The sequence below is a fragment of the Pavona decussata genome, unplaced genomic scaffold, assembly GCF_977016875.1.
Source record: "Pavona decussata unplaced genomic scaffold, jaPavDecu1.1 SCAFFOLD_98, whole genome shotgun sequence".
Taxonomy (NCBI): domain Eukaryota; kingdom Metazoa; phylum Cnidaria; class Anthozoa; order Scleractinia; family Agariciidae; genus Pavona; species Pavona decussata.
Window position 1 is genome coordinate 1364619 of NW_028145514.1, and position 20565 is coordinate 1385183.

A 20565-nucleotide genomic window follows, 5' to 3' on the forward strand; every position below is an offset into this window, starting at 1 on the left:
GCGGTCCCAGTTCGTAAACAACAATCAACGGAACTGCACCCAACAGCTCCATAATTTTTCAGTAGTTAATTTCTTCGGGTGGCTGTCCATCAGTTAGGAAAGGATCATGGTCTGAACTGAGTCACTGATTATCGAATAGTACCTCGATCGAGCGTTTAACCAAAGAAAATGGTGTCGTACGTGGTGTCTCGAGTTATCATGTAAGTACAGTGTTGGCGCGGCAATTTCGAGCTGCTCTTCTTTCAAAATAAACATTTCTGTGTCGTTCGTTTAATTCATACAGGCTCGTGTTTGGAACTCTCTATCCAGCTTATTCATCGTACAAGGCGATCAAGATGAAGAATGTCCGAGAATACGTAAGATATATGTCTTTTTCTTTCTAAGTCTTGGGTGCAGTAGCTTTATCATTCAAATCTCTGGCTTGCCCACCTTGCACGTCAACTTCTCCAAAATGTTTTATTTTTTTGGCACGCTCCTGAGAAAGTAAGTTTAAACTAAACCGTATGTTCTTACAGCAGAGCTGAATATTTTTTCTTTTTGGTAATAATCGAAGTGTGAATTCAAATGGGTGATAACCACTTTAAACAGGAAACTACTTGAGGTCTACAGTGTTTGCTTTAATTTAGTTCATCTTCGCGGTTCTAAGCTTAAATGAAGCTTTTAAGCTTAAGGCTTATGCATGTTTAGCACTATTAGTCCATGATATGAAATCCGCCTTTGTTCAGTTCATCAATCTCGAGACAAGTGTTGTGAACAGTTCAGATTAGACTGTGCTTTAATTTTTGCTGTTGGCATGTTTCACTATGCTCACTTTGCAAGGTGGTCTGCGATAAATATTGGTCATTTTCTCACGTACAGTTTCGATCTACAGCGATACCGAAATCTCGAGTTGAGTTTTGATATATTTATCTTGCTTTTGGTGTACGTGATTAAATGCATCTCGATGTATGTGTTCCAATGTCAGTTAAGATACGATCTGCTGAGATAAATATTTGTCCTTTCACTACCAAGACCGGGTTAAACGTTTTAAATGAATTCTCTTTGTTATGCTTCAACGAGCAAAATATTGTTTTTCATAATTTCTTTTCGTCAATATCTGTTCCTCTGTTTCCTCTGAATTGGAAGTAATTGGATGTATGGCAGTGACCTTTTGCCAGAAATCCAAAAAGTAGATGGAAAACTCATAATAGTAATGAACTAGTAACCTGCTGTAGCAGGTATTTCTGATCAATACTATTGCCATGGTTTAATTAAAATTTTTTGGCAAGTTTTAATGTATTTTCGTGGTGCTAAATGGTGATGTGACAATGTTAAATTTTTTATGTTTGCTTGCACTCAAAAAATATTACAGAAATTCTGTAGCTAGTCAAACAGAGTGGTACTGAAGGCATTATTTAAATTCTTTTTTAAACAATGATGATCTGCATTGCTTTGAAGTCATGGTACAAACTGGAATGATCCTAGATGTACAATGTGCTCCTGTTTGTTTAAAACAAATTTGCATTTTACGGGCCTTTGCCTGTGTGTAACTGTTAACAATCCTTTAAGTTATTCATAAGTTAGAAGCAGACAAAAGATAAAGCCATTTCTGCACTGAGAATATTTTAGAATTTACTTCTTAGATATGCTAAGTGTAGGGATAGCTTTAGAACTATATCATTGGAGTATTATGCATTTTAGTCTTTTTCAAAATAGGTTAGACTTTGATCTTCATGAATATCAATCAGTTATTTACTAAATGTAAACAAAAATAGTGAAGGGTAAAAAAATTGTAATCCCTTCTTCCTTTGATTGTGTATGTTTTAGGATTAAAGTACACAATATTCTTGTTTGGTATCTGAATTAACCCCGGTCTCCCTTAATCAAAAGAACTAACTCAAGGTGCGAGGTGAATAAATTAGTCAAGTTTTGACACTTCTAAAAATCGATCAAAAGCCAACATGGAAGTATATGCACTAACTATAAATTATATTAAAAATGGGAAAAGCTTTGTGTTGCAATTTTGCATGAAAAAAGAATGTTGTTGTTATTGTGAAAGATCACTTTTAGTTTGTCTCCAAAAGTGGCTATGAAGATGGCACTGCTAACATAAATAATATTATGTCTTTTTTATTATGAGAATTCATTTGTATCTCAATAAAAATGAGATCATAAACATAGCTATATGTACTTTTGAGTGAAACTGTACTCAACATAGTAAATTATTATTATATTAATCCTGGCTGAAAGACTGACATTGCAGGTCCTTGGCACACATTTCTGTATACATGTAAAATGACTAGCAATGCTGTTGTAAATCAGCCAATATTATGTTTTGGGTAATAGTTTTAATAAACCATTCTTTGATTCTTTTGTTTCTTCAGGTTAGATGGATGATGTATTGGATAGTATTTGCTCTTTTCATCACTGTAGAGCTCTTTGCTGATCTTCTTCTTGGATTTTGGTAAGTTGAAATAAAAAGCTGCATGAAGTGGTTCATGTTGACTCTTAGACTGCTACTTTCCAGATCACTGAATTACGAATTATAGATGGCCTTTCAATAATTTGAAGAGTACATGTAGGTGGTAAAATTAGCCGCGTTTTGCTTTCAACACCCTTCCTTCATCCTTCCTTTCCAAGTTCATGTATACTTTCATGAGATTTTCATTCAAACTTTCATTCGTGATTTCGTAGGAAAATTGCGCTGTCTTGTAAGTGCAGACTGTGTGGCTGTTAAACTAGAAATGGCTTCTGAGGCTCAGCTTGTGTGCATTTAAAAATGTTTTCTTTTGATTCAAATATTCCTCTCTTTACAAAATAATTATTTTGCAATAAAATTGAACTAAACAAAATAAACATGTCAACAGTCCATAGAGTTAGAAATTTATGTGATTATATTATTTTTCAGGTTTCCTTTCTATTACGAACTCAAGATTATCTTTATGCTTTGGCTTCTGTTGCCAGCAACAAAGGTATTTTGAAATTTACCCAGTATTAATATTGTATAGTAGTTCTAAAGTTAAGTGATGCCCAGTGTGATGTTAATTGTGCAATATAAGCTAATAAATTATAATTATTACATGAATGCCTATAAATTCTGCTCTCAATTTTAATCTCACCAAGTGCTCTTATTTTAACTTTCTCATACAAGTTTCTATTTAAGAGTTAATTCTTTATTTATTTTAATATTATTGTGATATGCTTTTAAAAAGAGCAACTCTGCGAGGGCCACAAGTTTATCAGTAACCATTTTATCATCAAGTGTCATTATTAATATTTTACCCTCAACTAACACCTGTTTTCCTTAGAAACCATATCATTCTCTAAATAAATTTCTTTTTGTTCCCTTTGAATGTATGAAATGGCATAACCTAATTCTGCATGCACCATGCAGTAAAACTGTAATCCAGCCTGGAACACCAGACTAAAGTAAACTCTTTCTATTCCAATGGTGACCAGTGCTCACTTGTATTCTCCTTTATTCTCACAACCTTTATGTTTGAGCAAGTAGTCACAATGTAATACATTGTGACTACTTGCTCAAGCATAAAGGTTATGAGAATAAAGGAAGTGACCACCACATGCAAATACAATCACCATGTACCGATATTGGAGGGCAATAAGGAGAATAATAAAATAAAAATTAATATTATGTATGTTGATATTTTGGCGGTTAGAGTTAACCAGCTTCACAGTGTCCCTGGTTTTAGTAAATACTATCCTGTAAACCCACCTCCCTCCCCTTCTCCTCCTTTTTGTACAAAGTCTGGTTGTCAAAACTGGCACACAAGTTTAACACTGACATTAATTTTTATCTTTTGGGGTTGAGACACAGATAGTGATAACAGTTAATCTTACAGTGTATCTCGTCCACTGCTGCCAATCCTTGTTTTGCATCTGCTTTTATTTTTAAAATTAAATTACTTACACATTAAAGTAACAAAACCACATTCACTTAGAACTGCTTGGCGATACATTTAATTAATTTTGTCCTTGTTTCTAATTTCAATTCTTGCCATCTTTAATTCAATGCAGATGGGAAGATCAAATGTGATTTTTTTTTTCAAATTATTTACAGATGTTTGAATTTCAATCTTAGAATTTTAGACTCATTGTTTCTCATCTAAATCTGGTGATCAATTTAATTTGTCCTTGTTTCAATCTACTTCCAATGCCTACTAACCTTTCATTTGATGCAGATGGGAAGATATTTTTTTAAATTATTGTTTGAATTTTCTGTTTGACAAATTGGTGGGTATCAATCTTTAGTTAGATTTTTAGACTCGTTGTTTCTCATCTCAATTTTGCTAACAAATTATGAAATATTTTTAGGGGTCAAGTATTCTGTATCGTAAATTTGTTCATCCATGGCTATCAAAAAATGAAAAGGTAAGACTTGTTTAATATGTTCTTTCTTTTTATTAATAGTATTAGGTACTTGCAGTGTTAACATTTCTATTTACAATGCACCTATTAACCTTTTAACAGCTACAGTAAAGTACATGCAGTTGAAAAGAATAGCCCTTAGATTTCTCATTTGAGGTAAATTTGGGAAAATGTATCTGCAAACTTTTGCATGCATGCTATATTCAAGACCTATTTTATGTTACAGTAACTTCAAAAACCTCTTTATCTGGTAATCGTTGTATGTATTCTCTAACAAGACCAACAAACACAGCCTTTAGTTAGTGCAGTGATCATCTGAGTATGCAATCTATTATTTTTTTATTTTTAGCTTTTACTTTCAACAGTGATTATTAACCACTCTTTTATCGTTATTAAATTATGTAATTTTTACAGGATATTGACAGCTATGTAGAACAGCTGAAAGAGAGTGGATATGATACGTTTATGAGGGTCAGTAAGAACAGCCTCTCTATTGCCGCTGACACCATGATCAAGACTGCAGCTACGGTAATCATCTTTGCTTTGACATCTTACTGTGCCTTTCAGTAGTTAAAATGTGATCCCAGAAGTTCATGACTTAAACAAAGGCTGTGTTTTGTATTAATTAATGTCAATCATTGTTACAGGTGTTTCACACAGCAAAGTTTGTTTAGATCAAAAGTCTGTGTTCATGTACTTTGATTGGTTGATTTTGATAAACTTTGTCAGTTTCTGTTTTTCATGGTCTCTTGCTTGTCATTGTAATTGAATGGCTGAGAGCATATCTGATCTAGCGATCCAAAATGCATTTAGGTATAGGTTAATATGCTCTCAGCTCTTCAATTATGGTTGAAGAGTAGTAAATTTAAAATGCTTTTGAAGTTCATAGTTTGCACGTTATTGAAAGGTGCAGTTAATAAAAAGAATAGAACCTGTGATAATTGACATTCAGTGGATATGCAGGTTGTTAAGATGTTGAATTTTTTTCTACTTAAATCATTGAATTTATGTGATTTTCACTTAATTAATACATACATGTAACAGTTACACTCATCTGGCATAAAACATTTTTCTGTGTTTCCACAGAGCTATAGAATATTAAGAAACTGTTGTGGGGATTTTTCCACAATGTTCCTGTTTCTAGGCATGTAATGTATAAAGTTCTACAACTGTATTTGATGAGAACTGTTCAATAATTATTATTTTCTTGTCTTTATTTAGGGCCAGACTGTTTTGGCAGAAAAGCTGCGTCACTATGGCACAGATGCCACAGATAACACGAGAGCCGCCAGACTTCGCAAAGCCAAATCATGGTATGGTGGAATGAACATTATGGACAATGATTACATGCCAATTGATGAGTCTGAGGAGTATAGTCTTATTGAGGAAAGAGAAGAAGAAGAAGAACAGGATGAACCTGATTCTGTCAGCCCTGATGTAGAGAGGTTAGTACCGTATTTATTCGATTAACCACCCTGGGCACTTATTTAATTTTGGTCCCATGAGGGTGGACGCTTATTAAATTTCCCCAACATTTTCAGCAAGCAAGGACATTTTTAGAGAATAACAAAACAAGGGATAACAAGACAGTTTATTTCTCTTCAACAAGACAAAACAAAGTGCAAAAGCTAAACATAAACAAGCCATAAACAATATTAAAGTTCATTGACCAGGGTCCGAAATTGCGACTGACTGGTCGCCAATGCGACTAAAAAAATAGGTGTTGGCGACCATAAATTTAGAACTGGTCGCCAGCAGGTGACTAATCTTTCGTCCCATCGGCATTTGACACTCCAAGGTAAAAAGGCTTTTTTCTAAAAGAAAACATAAAGCTCCCGTGGACAGTTGTAGTAAAACGAAGCGACGATTTTACGATCGCCATATTTTCCTGGCGCCATATTATTTCAGCGGCTTCTCCCAATACGGATATCACGGGTGAAAACATGACCTGGCGAGATCCGGCAAGATCAAAAGCAACGGCGCTCAATCCTTATTTTATAAATAGTGACAGGCCTGCGTGGTAGGAGACTGGTTTGAGCAATAAAAAAGTGTGAGGGTCTGGCACTAGCTTATTGATCGTCGTTGCATTTTCGTTCCGTTTCGGCAAAGAACAGATACTTTAATTGTACTCTCAGCTGAGTCTAGGTATAGATAGAGGGCCCCCATGTGTTGAACATAGAACTTAATAGGATACCAGCATACTTCCAACTAAGTGGAAATAATAAGAGAAAGAAATCCGAAGCCTTAGCAACAACATCGGCAGACACGCTTTTTGAAATGTGGGACTCTGTTACCGTTACACGGCTTTTGTGAGTCTCCTTTTATAGCTGTATGTTTATTGTGTTAAATGATAACATTTTCTTGAAAGGTTTAATTTTGTGCTTTACTATAAATTAAGGTAAATTATACCCTGGCCAGAAAGATTGGTTTCTTTGGTTTGCGGCAAATTAAGAGGCGAAGCTGCGATCATGGCATGGCAAGCAAGAAACCAAAAAAAACCAAAAACAATAACAGTCCGACCAAACCCTTCCATCTGGCGACCAAAATTTTTGCTTTAGTCGCCAGTTGGCTCCCTTAACCCTTTAACCCCTAAGGGAAAAAGACATTTTCTCCAGATCCAAGTCTACAAACTCAATTTCCATGTATGATATACCATTTTAAAGCTACTCATGAGTGTATTTCATAACTGATATAATTATGAATGAGAAAAGTTATGGCTTTGAGATAAATGGCCTTAAAAAGTAAAAATTTAAAACTTCAAAAACGTCCCAATCCTTGTGTATATTAGGTATACCCCTAAACTATAGCTTATTTTGCAGGTCTCAACATCTTCATTAATGTGAGAGATGTCTTAAGACCCACAACTTCTAGGGGAAAAAAGTTGAAAAGTTATGGGGGTGGTCAACCATATCACATATGGGAGGGGGTTAAGTTTTTATCCTTTTAATGAGTAGATCTTCACAAGACCATCTTGGTGTGAAAAATTCATAGAAATCTGTCAAATATTGACAGAGTTGTGGCATTATGTGCCAAATGGCACTCTTAAGGATTAAAGGGTTAAGAAAAAGTTAATTTCAGACCCTGTTGACTACCGTATCTAAAACCAAGTAGGAACACAACTGATGCTCCTCTTACTTCATGGTGGACTAGTACAAGAATGTTTTTCGTCGAGAGGGGCTGGGGTGGGCGCTTATTAACTTTTTGGGCTTTCAGGGTGGGCGCCTATTTAAAGGTGGGTGGTTAATCAAATAAATACGGTAATTTAGTCTTTTAAACAAGTTGTTGCCACTCATAGATTATTGCATCATGCTTTCAAGTTGGATTTTGTTGTCTTCTAAGACAGTTGGCAGATACAGGTGTAAGTCATTGAACAGGTGGAACAGTACTGACTTCAACTGGCATTAACTCTCTGTCTTTTTTACATATATGCACAAAAAGATTCTTAATTACTAAAACAACACTTGCATTCACATTGCAAGTTTAAGGGGGGGGGGGGGGGGGCACAATGACATCAAAGAATTTGGTCCTGCTGACCTGGGCCCAGTTGCTCGAAGCATGGTTAGCGCTAACCCGGGTTAAATGCCATGACAACCTATAGGTTTTAATACCTCTTAACCAATGGTTAGCGCTAACCATGCTTCGAGCAACTCAGCCCTGACAGTTTTCAAAAGTGTGACTATTTCCCAAATGGCCACAACAGAAAATAAAAGTTAACTTGGAGGGTTGAATTAATTCCAAAAAATCACTTGCCTGGTCAAATAATTATAAAATTTGTACATTATTTCTTTATTTTAATTGACATTAGGATTTATTCTGTAATTATATGTCTTCTAATTTTTTTCAGTGCAAAACTAAATGAGGAATTAAAAGAAAACTCAGAAGAGTCTAAAACTCAGGCAACCAAGAGATCACGTGGATCAAGTGATTACAGATCGTCTACTCTACCGCGATCACGTGGGGTGAGTTTTCTGGCAGTGTAATTCTTTTTGTTTTTTACAGTAACTTCATGATTTGGCTGAGTCTTTGGCTAACTTAACATCAATGAGAGTATTGACAGATAAAAAAATAGAGCCGGTTGATCGTGATGTCATCGATGAAAGTTTTGCCAAACTTTTAATTAAAATAACAAGACGTTCTTGACGTACGTGGCAAGACTAGAGCCCAAAACTAGAACCCTTCAATGAGAAAATAGTAGAAAATATTTTGTATAAAATAAAAGAAGGAAGAATACAGCTCTGAAGTGAAAGGTGAGGATTTTATTTGAGGTTTGACCTGGAAATCTATTTTGAGTGGGAAATGGTGCTGAGAATGACAAAATAGCCTGTGATAGCTGAACTGAATTGTGTTCCAGTAGACTGTTTTCAGAACATTGTTAACTGGAGTAAAGGTTTAGTTTCCAGATTCCAGTTCTCCCGGACATTACTGAGTTATTCTTCTCTGAATTTACTTTAATTCTTTTAACTGTGTTTTTAGCTCACTAGCCCAGTGGCTTGTAACAGGTCTGATTTTACTGACCAAAACAAAATTTCCACTGCACCAGCCTTGCCATGCACAATTTCCTTAATAAACATGTCTCATGAAAGGAGGGCATTTCTCTTGCAAGTGAAGTTCTGTGATATTGTTTTCACTGTAAATTGTTGAGCGCAAAAGCTACTTAGCTTGCCAAAACTGAATTTTTACTAGTCTGTGCCTGGTTGAATTGAATTTGCTACCACTGGTCTTGAGCAATGATTCCCTCACATTTGAGTTCCTAAATTAAAAAAAGAAAAACAAATTGGCATCTGTTTTTTATGCATCTGTCCATTTATGGATGACACATATGTTCATGAGATTGTCAAACTTTGCTGTTATCCACAGCAACTTTGACAATGTTATGACAGAACTTAACATCAATAAGAGAACGGATGCATATAAAAGTAGATGCCAATTTTGCTAAATGGAGGAATTGTTGAATGCATTAAACCATGGAAGGTATCAAACAGTGTTCTTTTCTAACATTTCTTTGCAATCATTGTTCAATTTACATGTAGAAAACCTCAACTCGCTCAAGAATTCCTCAGGCTGGTTCAAGCTACAATAATTCAGAGGTAAGTGTTTACTCAAAAAAATTGCAGTCAATAATTTTTTTTATTTATTGTCCATATTTTGAAGTTTTGTCTACTGATGGGGTAAATGTGCTGAGGGGGGGTGCTACGTCAGACAACATTAATCATTTCTTTACTGTCTTGTTGTGAGAACCTCAGTCTTCATCTTCATCTTCACATCAAAATTTGTAAAATTAATTTTGTCTTAGAAATAAAGAAATGTCATTGTGGTAATTTTTTAAATTCATTCTCATTTCATTTTTCATAAGGCTGTGTGCCCCATTCAATCCTGAATGTTTTTCTGTTAGGCTCACTTTACAACTCCTGTAGTTTTTAACATCGCAAGTGTCTTTCATGCATAAAATACATAATAATGCTACAGTGTATATGTTTTCTTTTGCTTCATCATTTCTTCTAAGGAGCACTTCAACACGACATTGCACGTATGAGTAATTGAAAGTAAAGTAAAGTATATAGTAAATAATTATTGCAAAGCAGTGTAGTGCAGTAAAGTGAAGTAAAGTAAAGTTTTTAAGTAAAGTAAAGTATTTATTTAAGTAAAGTAAAGTGAAGTAAAGTAAACTAATAAAAGTAATATTTTTAATGCCAATAACATGGCGAGTGCTTGTACAATCTCCTGAGTCTCATGGTAAAGTGCTTGACACTGAGTAATCCAGATCGAACTGGAATTTGCAAATGTGGGTTTTTGAGAAGAGGGGAGAAAAACCTCTTGGAGCAAGGATGAGAACCAACAACAAATTCAACCCACATACATACTGTATGATGCTGAGTCCGGGAATTGAACCCGAGCCACGTTGATGGGAGGTGAGTGCTCTCACCACTGCGCCATCCCTGCTCCCCCTAACTATTTAACTTAAACTGTATTGCATTATGTGGCTATGGTGTATCAAGGACTATTACCTTGTGTGGTTGTAATAATTTATTGCTTTTTTAAGCTTCCATGTAAAAACAGTATTACTTAAAAATGTTTCACAATTTACTTTGAGTTACTAACCGTTAAAAAAGTATATTTACTAAAAATTGTTTTGAATAATTTTCTTAAAAAATGTTTCCTCAGTTCTGAAAATTATGTTTTAAATTATACATTTGACCCAGCTTATAAATAATTATTTCTCTCAGTAAACCTTGATGCAAAATTAAAATAATAAAGTAACACAAAAGAGATTTTATTAACATGGTCTTTATATGATTTACAGTACTATTAAAATTAATGATCTTTCAGAGAAAATTATATGTATGTTATTTTACTGGATATTCAGACGAGCATCTGCTGATTTGTGCATGTTAATATAATTGAATTATCTTAATCTCTTGCTATTTGTTGTGGTTTCGATATTAATAAAGAACTTAATCTATGTAAAGTTTCAATATTTGTAAGTTTTAGATAAATACATGTAAGATCTAAAGAATGCTTACTTTTAAAATGTGAATTTCTTTAAATAATTTGTATATTTGGCACTGATCACGTGGACAGATGGTATTAAATCTCATTGTCTGTGAGTTGAAGATACGAAAACTAAAATACAAAATTTTTTTTTTAAAATGATATCTAGTCTTTTTAAATCCAAATAAGAACTGTTTTGGACTAATAATTTCGACACCTGCAAAGTGCACATGCCCCTTTTACAGCAAGCTTTCCAGTTATACTAATGCGTAGCTCTATTTAACTGTTTTGTTTCAGACAAGAGTACAAACAAGGACTCAGAGGAAGATCATCTAGATTTCTGCTGAGCAGCTACTCATCTGCTTTCTTATTTACTTTTTATTGCTTCAGCAGACAGCTGGCAGCACAAGGGCACGACAAAGAAGAAGCCAGCGGAACAAACAAGCACGCTCACTACCTGTTGTTCCTGGAGGCTCAAATGAGGCACCATGTTAACAATTTGAGGAATTTCATGTGCACTGTACATTGTCTCAGGGAATTCCGTGCCTATCAGTGACTTCTTTTAGGGTCCTTTTGCATTAATGTGGGGGAGGGGTGTTTTTTAATATATGCACCTATCAGTGTTAAGCCTGTCAGGCCCAGGCAGATATGGGACATTTAATTGATTCATCTTTCCAACCCCAAAGTAAGGCATTTTACTGTGCAGTTAAGTACGTATCCAGCACTTGTATACCATTCTTGAAAGGGAAAATGACCCAAAGTGAGGGATTTGACTTAACATCCTTTTTTGTCCCCAGTGAAGATTGTGGACAGAAAGTCTTCAAAGAAGTCAAATGCCCCGCATTTGCCCTAGATCCCCCACTTCCAGGCTCAACACCGATAGTTGTGTATTTTCACTCCTTTGAAGTGAGTTCAGGATGTTGTACTTTAGATTAGGTTAATCCTGTAACTCACTTGAGCACGAAACAAGTTGAAAGGAATGCTTCAAGCACATTATTTTAAAACTTTATTAATAACATTGATGCTGCCATCAATGTTTTCTTCATTTTAAATTGACCTTGAATTGCATCTAATATATTTTCTTTGTATTTAAGTTTGCACATGTTGTTTGGTTACCATCAGTTTTGAAATATTGCATCTCAAGATAATCAGTTACACAGCAAGCCTTGTGAACTCTGTACTTTGTTTAACTTGTATTTAGAACTCAGGGAACAAGCAGTCACCCTGCATTATCCAAACAAATAAGCATTGGAAGACGTTTTTAATAGAAGCTTTCTTATGAATACAGCAACTAAGGGCCAGAGCTTAGGGGTTATGAGATTTCAGCCTGGCTTTGTTAACAAATCCTCCTAGAAGGAGTTTCTAATGACCTGGAGAAACTCAGCCCAGGGTTAAAGTTCCAGTCGCGTTAGCTCAAACTGGGCTGGAACTTTCAGCGTGGTCAAACGGGCTGAAAAATCTCATGGTAATGCAATCATATTTCAGTCCAGGCTAAAAGGTGAACTTGGGCATGCAAAATCAATGTAGTTTAACTGAAACCGCTATATTTTGATTTTATTTCTTTTCACCCAAGGTAATTTCAATTGCGCCCATGCTGAAATTCATCATGTAATCAGAAAGAAATCTCAACCCCCCAACTGGGCCAAAATTTTACCCCAGGCTGAAATCTGGCCCTGTAAAAAATTCTGATTTGTCTACAATAGAACTAAGTAGTTTTGAAGTTGAAGTGGCTTTATTGGTATGGTTCCTGGTGGAGTTAAAGTCAATAGACCCATTCAGCTAATGCAATGTAGTACCCAATTCAGATCCCCCCGGGGTTAAGATTCTTAATGTTTATTGCATTTGCATTATAACGTAGCATTCACGTTTAAATGATATGGAAATACTTAGAACAAAACATTTTAATTATGCTCAAAGGATTTGAATTGGGTAGAACATTGCGTTGGCCGAATGGGTCTATAAAGCAATGACGGTGATAGTGCTCATACTTTTAGTCAAAGAGATTTCAACATCTTTCACTGTAGTATAAATTCAAGTAGGTTTCAGAACTCCAGCGGTAAAGCTCTTCTGATGAAACTGGAATCCTATTTTTGGTTTGACTTTGTTATCCAGAACTACTCTGATTACTTGGCTATGAATTTTCTGCAAATTCCACTTGTTCCCCGCAACTAGACGCTTTCTCCTGCCAACTTTGTAGATAGTCTAAGTATAATTTTTATATTATTCTCCAGGGATGTAAATATTCATTCACACTGTTTTGGAGTACATTCTACATGTTTAGCTTCTGTAATTTAAGAATGGAACCGTGTGAACGCACCATTATGATGTCTGTAACAGTCCAAGGTGGCTGAAAAATGGGGGAGGGGGTGGAAAGGATTACCATATAGGGAAGTACATTTTCTTTGACTCGATCAGAGTGGTTTTTGAAAAGTTGTCAAAAGTGCATTTAACCACTTTGTTATTTGTTCGGTTGAATTTTATTAAAGGAATGAACAGTTGGTCAAAAAGCCTTTTATTAATATACATGTATACATTGTATTCTAACCAGTATTAGTATAAATCTACTAGTGTTCTTTCACGAATGCCGTTCTCCGATTGGCTACGCTACTCGCTATCTATTCTGTGATAGATAGTGAGTAACGGTTTTCAACAAAATGGCGGCCACTTCATCGCGTTTTCGAAGTGTCTGCGATGAGGATATAGATAATTTACTTGTTTAGTTTTGCACGACTAGTAGATTTATACTAAAACAATTAGATTATTCGCTCTCGATTTCTATGCATAATAGCTGATTCGGGCTGCGCCCTCATCAGCTATTACGCGATAGAAATCTCGAGCTCATAATCTAATTGTTAATTAGAATTCTGTAACATCATAAAAAATAGACCGCAAAATAACCGTGACTTTTGCTGGTGCGAGCGATAGCTTCAGCACAAACGGTTGCACACTCAAGTACTGGTGTGTGATTTATCCTTGCAATTAATGACTGAAACAAAACAGACTGTTTTTCCGTCTGAATACTAATCAAGTGAAACAACAGTGCTAATCAGGGCACTGTAGGTAAAAGAACCAGACATTGCTGGACAAAACAAAACATTCTATCACGAGTGTTGAAACGCAGGAAATGTTACCAACCAGTTGATGATTAAGATAGCCAAATGTAAACTCAAGAGGGCGATTTTAACACGTGCTGTATAAGATCAATGTTTTTCAACTCGTATCAACCAATGATTCCCTCAGAGACGTAATTTTTGTTCTGCAGTGTAATTGGTTCTACTTGCCGCTACCTAGCGCATCATGTATACAGCAATATACCTGTGATGTGATTATATAAGGAGACAGTTAAAGAAAAAGCACAGTGCGCTTTACTCCATATATCAAACGTGTATATGAGAGAAAAAGTGTCTTAATGAAGAATAAACTGTACATTTGGCACACTCAGGCGAATACATCTTCATCGTCGTTTACAACATTTTCCTTTTCACTGTTGTCGTCATCTGAATTAATGATGGCCGCTAACTTTTTGCCAGCATTATTTTTGCTTTTCCTGTGAAAAGAAAATTATTGATGATTAGTTGTAGAAGGGACCTACAATGGTCGCCAATTTCTCTTGGAAAGGAGTAATTTTCCTATGTTCCTTATATTTTGTCTCCCCCACCCCCTTTCAATATTGGATCCTTCACGGACAATAATGCATAAAAAAAAAATCACCATAAGAAGAGATTGAAAACCCAACATTGAAACTGGTGGGAGAGAGAGGGGAGTAACTGAAGGCAAGGCAAAATCTGGCAACCTTCCCAAGAGAATTGACGAGGATTGTAGCTGAAAACAAAACAAAACAAAAAAAGATCGGTTCGCAGTAGACACTGAAGTGCAAGAAGACGTCGCTTTTTCTGTCAGATTTGAAAGAAATCAAAAGTAAGTGCCTATCTCGCTGGCCGAGCCTTCGCCGCTCGGCCACACACGTAAACTAAATTGGAAGAAGAAAGAAACTATGCAGTTGGATGCCAATCTTCAAATAATTTCCAAAATCTCTCTGACGACATAATTTTCATGAATGGGTCGGTCATCTCATCTGACCTCATACTGGAGACCTTCAGTTTGGAGAAACATCACGACTTTTCACTGATATTGAAAGCGTTTTAAAGGTTGAACAACCAGGCAAGTAAGCCGAATGCAGAAGGGAAAACGTTTGGTATGACCGTATCTGTTGCCTTCATTTTCAGGCCAGTGCCATCACCTGGTTGAAATAACTTTTTGGCCCGTCAAAGAAGGACCACGTGGTTTATGAGGCTTCGTTCTCGTCGACACCAATCCGGACAAATTTTAATTAAAATGGAGTTTCGCCCCAAAACGCAATAAACGTTCTCCGTCCACGCTAAAAAGTCCCCTCGTCTCCAGAAACACTAAACACACGATGGAACATGCGTACATTCGTGACGTAATGTCAGTTTCCATTTAAAGAGCTCCCTTTCGCCGTCCGTGACACTAAAACACCGAGCCCGCGTTTTCAGTTTCAAATTTATTCACTCTTTACAGCTTTTCCAGAAAAAAGATCCGTTTTGGGAGGTCGAAAACGCCGTTTTAGTATGGATGGCGGGCCCAAAAAAAAAAAGATACGTTTTCAAATTTAGATTAGTATGATATAGAAAAGGTGCGACTAGAATTCTCTTAACTAGAGAAATCATTCTTATCGTGTACCTTGTGGATCTTGTTCGTCTTGCTGCTGTCTCCTCATTCACCACACTGGAATGACTGTTAAAGGAATCCGCCGTTGAAAAGAGATGAGATGAGTATATTTAACTATAAAAAAAGCTTGCCACTGTTACCTCACTGATGTTACATTGAACTGACTCCTCCTTGAATATTCGCCCGACATACATTGTGCGACTATTATTCTACCTACTGCCGTTCGTCAACGTTGTTTTATCAGCGTTTTTTTTTTACTGAACTATCTCCAACGATCAGTATGTTGTCAGGATGGCGTTAGATTTCTGTCTTCCACCCGGCTGTTACAGACTTCCATTATAACGCGAGTTCAGTGAAGATGATGACTGCAAAATTCCCCGCACAAGTTACGTCGGTTAGCGCCCCCGCGAAAAATGAATTGTTTCCATACTTTGTTGAAGTAAAAAAAAAACAAAAAAAACATTGCCCTTTTCAGTTTACACATTATTGCAGAAAATGGTGTACACCTGTGACTCTTACCTAAGTTCTTTATCCCTGGCAGTTGATTTTGTTGGCCCTTTCTTGCTCTTTGTTCTCGATTTCGATTTTGGAGGTTTGGTTTGAATTTGTGTTTGGTCACTGTTGGGGACTTCAGTAGTTTGCGGCTCTACAGAAGACGAGTAAAAAATGATGATCATGGTTAGGTGAATGATGTTAAGTCGTTGTATCCAATAGCCCTTTTCACGGTTGATTTTTCTCATTTGCATTACAACGTTATCCAACGCGGATGCGAGGCAATTTCGGGCTACAACTACAAAATAGCCCGAAATTGCCTCACATACATGCTAGATTTCATTGTAATTCAAATGAGCAGAGTTAACCGTGAAAAGGGCTATTCCTGGTCAAGTTACAAACGCAGTTGACTACTAACTCCCAATCCAGATTGATATCGAATTGGAATTTAGAAGCGTTGGTTTTTGAGGAAACCAGGCAACAAACTCAACCCACATATGACGCCGAGCCCGGGAATCGAACCCGGACCACATTGCTGGGAGGCGAGTGCTTTCAGCACTGCGCCATCCCTGCTCCCCCTCGGCCATCTCCCTTCGATTTGGATTAGAGTGAGTTCAAGTACAGTTTCATCTGTGTACAGTCTATACCATCCTATACATAGCCTACCAGGTGCCATAGCTACGGTACCATCACGGGTCTCTGTTTCCTCTCTGTTACATTCCACTCGTTCTGTGGATTGCCCCTCTTCCGAAGGACAGTTCGTGTCCTCTAATCTCTGACAGGAGTCTGTGTTATCCGCTGTTGTCTCATCTGGCCTGGCCTCGTTGCTAGTGTTTTCTGTTTCCTCTGGATGTGCTTCTGTGTCATCTTCAGCTTCTGTACCTTCTGCAAACCGATGAAACCGCAGATTAAGTATACTATCATTGTGGTCAGAGACAAATCTACATGACAAGGTAGTATTGTGCAGGCCTTGATGTTTAAAGTACTCTCTTCATAAAACTGAACTATGCTTTGAGAAGTTCAGTTGAAACTTTCTTGTCTGAGAAAACAAGAGCCTCTAAGCCTCAGCCTCATCTTCAAAAGTTCGACACACCAACCATGCAAACGCGACGCGATTTGTTCAACACTTGTCGCATCACCAGCGCGACGCAAAAATCGAAAGCTGACGCAACAGCTAAAACATCGTATTGACCTTTTCGCGACAAACTGCAGGCATGTCGTCGCCTATGCAAGAGTAGCTACACTTGCCATTTTCTTTGCGCGCCAGGGACGCCGCGGCTTTAAACCATCGTGCCTTTGCAAATACAAATATAAATCTAAATATATAAATCTAGGAAAGGGCGAGCCCATCATTCCGGTAGTACAAGATCTTGGGCTTAGATTAGAAAAAAAAAGAAGTTAAAACGTTGTTGGCAGAAACTGAAGAGGGGCGCAATTGCAAATTGGAAAACGAAAGCAATGTCAGAGTCAAGCAAAGACTTGAAGGCCCTCACATTTTTCCATGTAGGAAGTGTTTCCATGCTGTAAGTGTCGGAGTTAGCAACAAGCTTAATCAATTGTTGTGAGTTTCTTTCTCGTGAAAGAAATATGATGTTATATTTTAATCCAAGTTCTCCCAACAGGAGTCGAACCTCAGACCTTCCGATTGAGTACTAGCTCGGATGCTCTACCACTGAGCTACAAGAAACTCATGGAAGCTAAGGCCATTAAACTAGGTTTATGGGACAAACATCTTACACACTGCTAGGATCTGAATGTCGATGAGTGGTGATATATGAAAGATATGAGATGTCATGTTTTTAGCCTGGTGAATAAATGATAGATGAATTTTTCAGTCTGTCATTGACACAGCATACCCGGAAAAAGAAAATCCGAGTGCTCCCAACAGGAGAACTCGTTCTCTTGCTGGGTAAACTCGGATTTTCGTTTTCCGTCTGCGTCACTGAGTGAAAAATTCATCTCTCATAACTAACCTTATTCATTCAAAAACAACAAAGAGAACTGACGCGCGCAATTTGTTATCTTACCGTTTTCTAAGTCTGTAAGATCCAGCAGCATTTTCTGGAATTTATTGAGTGATTTCACAGATACACTATCTTCAATTTCCTGAAAGAGGTTTAAAGCAAAAACAAGGTTATCGTTACAGCTGACAAAAGAGAAAGCCATCCACTTTTCAACTTCGGCTAGCTAAGAATGGTATTCCAATTTATTGTGAAAATTTTGGAGGAGAAAACGGAGGACTTTCATTGCTATTCCACTGTCCGTGTTCATGTTTTCTCGGGGGAACTTAAAAGTCTTATCTGAAATATCCTGTATAGTCTTTAAAAAGCCCCTGCATGTATGAGTGTAAATATATGAAACATATACTTTGAACTGCGGATGAAAGATCAAATAATAGAAGAAAGATCCTCGCCGTTAGTACGCAACTTAAGCAGTTGCGAAAAGAAAGCCTGAAAAAAAATTCAGGCTTGAACAGGATTCGAACCCATGGCGTCTGTGATGCCAGTGCAGAGCTCTACCAACTGAGCTATCAAGCCAACTGGGAGCTGGTCAGATTGTGAGTTCGTAATATACCCGTGAAGGATGAATAATTAAATGAGTATAAATATATGAAACATATATTTTGAACTGCGGATTAAAGATCAAATAGAAGAAAGATCATCGCAGTTAGTACGCATTTTAAGCAGTTACGAAAAGAGAGCCCGAGAAAATTTTTTCAGGCTTTCTTTTCGCAACTGCTTAAGTTGCGTACTAACTGCGAGGATCTTTCTTCTATTTAAATCTATGCATGTATGTAGCGGCCTCTTTATTCCCTTCTGCCATACCTCCAACATCCTAGCGGTGAGGATTTTCATTTCCTTGACTGTTGACTGGGCGCACCCTGTAAGGTCCATCATTGTGAGTATCTTGCATAGCACCCGCACTCCGGGAGCTTCTGGGTCCGACAGGATCTCATTAGCAACGGCAAGACTCAGGGACACGTGTATGCTGGCCACCTTAAATATGAATTACAAATGTGTTTTAGCAAATGAAAAAGAAGTTAGGCTAAGTATCCCAGAGGAATTCGAAACCATGAGCTTCCGTACACCGGTTGCATGGATGGTCAAAATCAGTGAGCTAAAAGGACACGTGCCGAGCGCAGAAAGATTATTTGGGATCACTTTTTGACCGCTTTTGGTAACCGTTCACGAATATGGCGTGTGTGACCTGATGACACTGGGACAGAAACACATTTGTTAGTCAGAGAACAGAGTGAAGAAAGTTCCAGCTTGGTAAGGAACATCACTTTGGGGTTTAGCACCAATCTACAGCACGTGAAAACGGTTAGCTTTCGTTTATTGTGATGGGTATGTAATAATAAAAATACATTAAAAAATGCAATCCTCGACAGCTAATCCTCTTTGGTGTAGTGGTCAAGAAGAGAAGAAATGAAGCAAACGACTCGGGTTCGAGGGTTACACCTTTCTGTTTATTCCTTCTTCTTAAGTTTGAAATTTAAGTGAATGTTCAAGGTCAGTTTGAGAGATGGAACCAAAAAATTGGTCCCAAAAAATCTTTCTGTGCTCTGCAGCCGAGCACTGCCATTTACTGGGCTCATTATGTGACATGCGTCCTGCATGCTGCTAGGATCAGCAAAGTCGGAAGCGTCCTGTGTCGTGATAACAAGTTGAGATGATAAATTTTCAGCTTGGTTGTGATATACGTTAATTCAACCGTGGAAGCTTTGAAGCTATTTACTCCCGGTCGCCTTCCCCACCCTATAGGTATTAGGTAAGTGACTGGTAAGTATTTGCACGGATTTTCAGTCTGAGGTGCCTTTGATGATTACTACTCGCAGGACACCTGCCATGCCATGGACACGTGCACTCCGCTCGAAGTCACGTGGCTCCACCATCCTTACAGACACCTTTTCTAAATTATTCAGTTTGTAAGGCAGACATGTACCTCGGTGGTATCGATAGAGGTTCCTTTCTTTGCCAAGTATTTGGAGTTGGTCAGTTCCACCAACAGCTCTGCCACGTTGTTAATGTTGACAGAAGCCAGCGGGGATGAAGCAGGAGCACTGAATAATGTCTGCAGAGTGGGAAGGAACGCCTCCTCAACTAGCTCCTGGTTTGTGCTGCAACATAAAAAAAAATGGCAGATTTTTAATGATTTCCAGGAAAAGCAAAACGTTTTTAAAGGGTCAGGCTAAGTACCGGAAATTTTTTATGGTGTTTTGGTTACAATTGTCGTAAATTCTAAAGAATTACGTTTGCTTGTACATGATTTTTTTTTTTAATCTTATCGACTATGTTGATAAATTTAAAAACCAAACGTTAGTGTAGCTATACCCTTACTCTGACATGCTTTGGGGCATAAAAAACTTTCAGATTAGAAAATACGATTTGTGAATTATTCACTAGTAATCAGTTCATTACGCAGCGGAAACTCTCGTAAGCGGACATCATCGGAATGCGAAAACTAGAAAGACGTCCGTAACTGGAGCTGGCCGCTTACGAGAATGGTTAACGGCCACTAGAGGTGAAA

At 37.2% G+C, this 20565-nt stretch overlaps 2 protein-coding genes across 7 annotated transcripts in view; one reads left to right on the forward strand and one right to left on the reverse strand.

The window, feature by feature from the left end:
* Positions 1-14291, forward strand: LOC146472563 (receptor expression-enhancing protein 1-like). Of its 2 annotated transcripts, none has more exons than XM_085119286.1 (10): positions 1-200; positions 284-356; positions 2364-2443; positions 2888-2951; positions 4312-4368; positions 4780-4893; positions 5587-5810; positions 8210-8324; positions 9396-9452; positions 11152-14291. In XM_085119286.1, exons 1-10 carry the CDS (start codon positions 169-171, stop codon positions 11188-11190), a joined length of 855 nt encoding a protein of 284 aa, XP_084975412.1. In that variant the 5' UTR covers positions 1-168; the 3' UTR covers positions 11191-14291. The 2 variants fall into 2 exon arrangements, with proteins under 2 accessions (XP_084975412.1, XP_084975411.1); XM_085119285.1 differs by having other exon boundaries at positions 11245-14291.
* The window catches only part of LOC146472564 (condensin complex subunit 3-like), a 16320-nt gene continuing 9098 nt past the window's right edge, over positions 13344-20565 (reverse strand). Inside the window, exons 12-19 of one of the 5 annotated variants that reach the window (XR_014866541.1) lie at positions 19981-20155; positions 18861-19031; positions 18063-18141; positions 16702-16920; positions 16063-16189; positions 15556-15612; positions 13726-14401; positions 13344-13418 (exon numbers count right to left, since the gene is read on the reverse strand). Coding sequence is in view for 4 of the 5 variants with exons in the window: in XM_085119279.1 (XP_084975405.1) it covers positions 14293-14401; positions 15556-15612; positions 16063-16189; positions 16702-16920; positions 18063-18141; positions 18861-19031; positions 19981-20155 (937 nt within the window). In the remaining variant the exon portion in view is untranslated. Of the gene's footprint in view, positions 14402-15555; positions 15613-16062; positions 16190-16701; positions 16921-18062; positions 18142-18860; positions 19032-19980; positions 20156-20565 lie in introns of all 5 variants that reach the window. The other 4 variants (XM_085119281.1, XM_085119279.1, XM_085119283.1 and 1 more) reach the window with 4 other exon arrangements.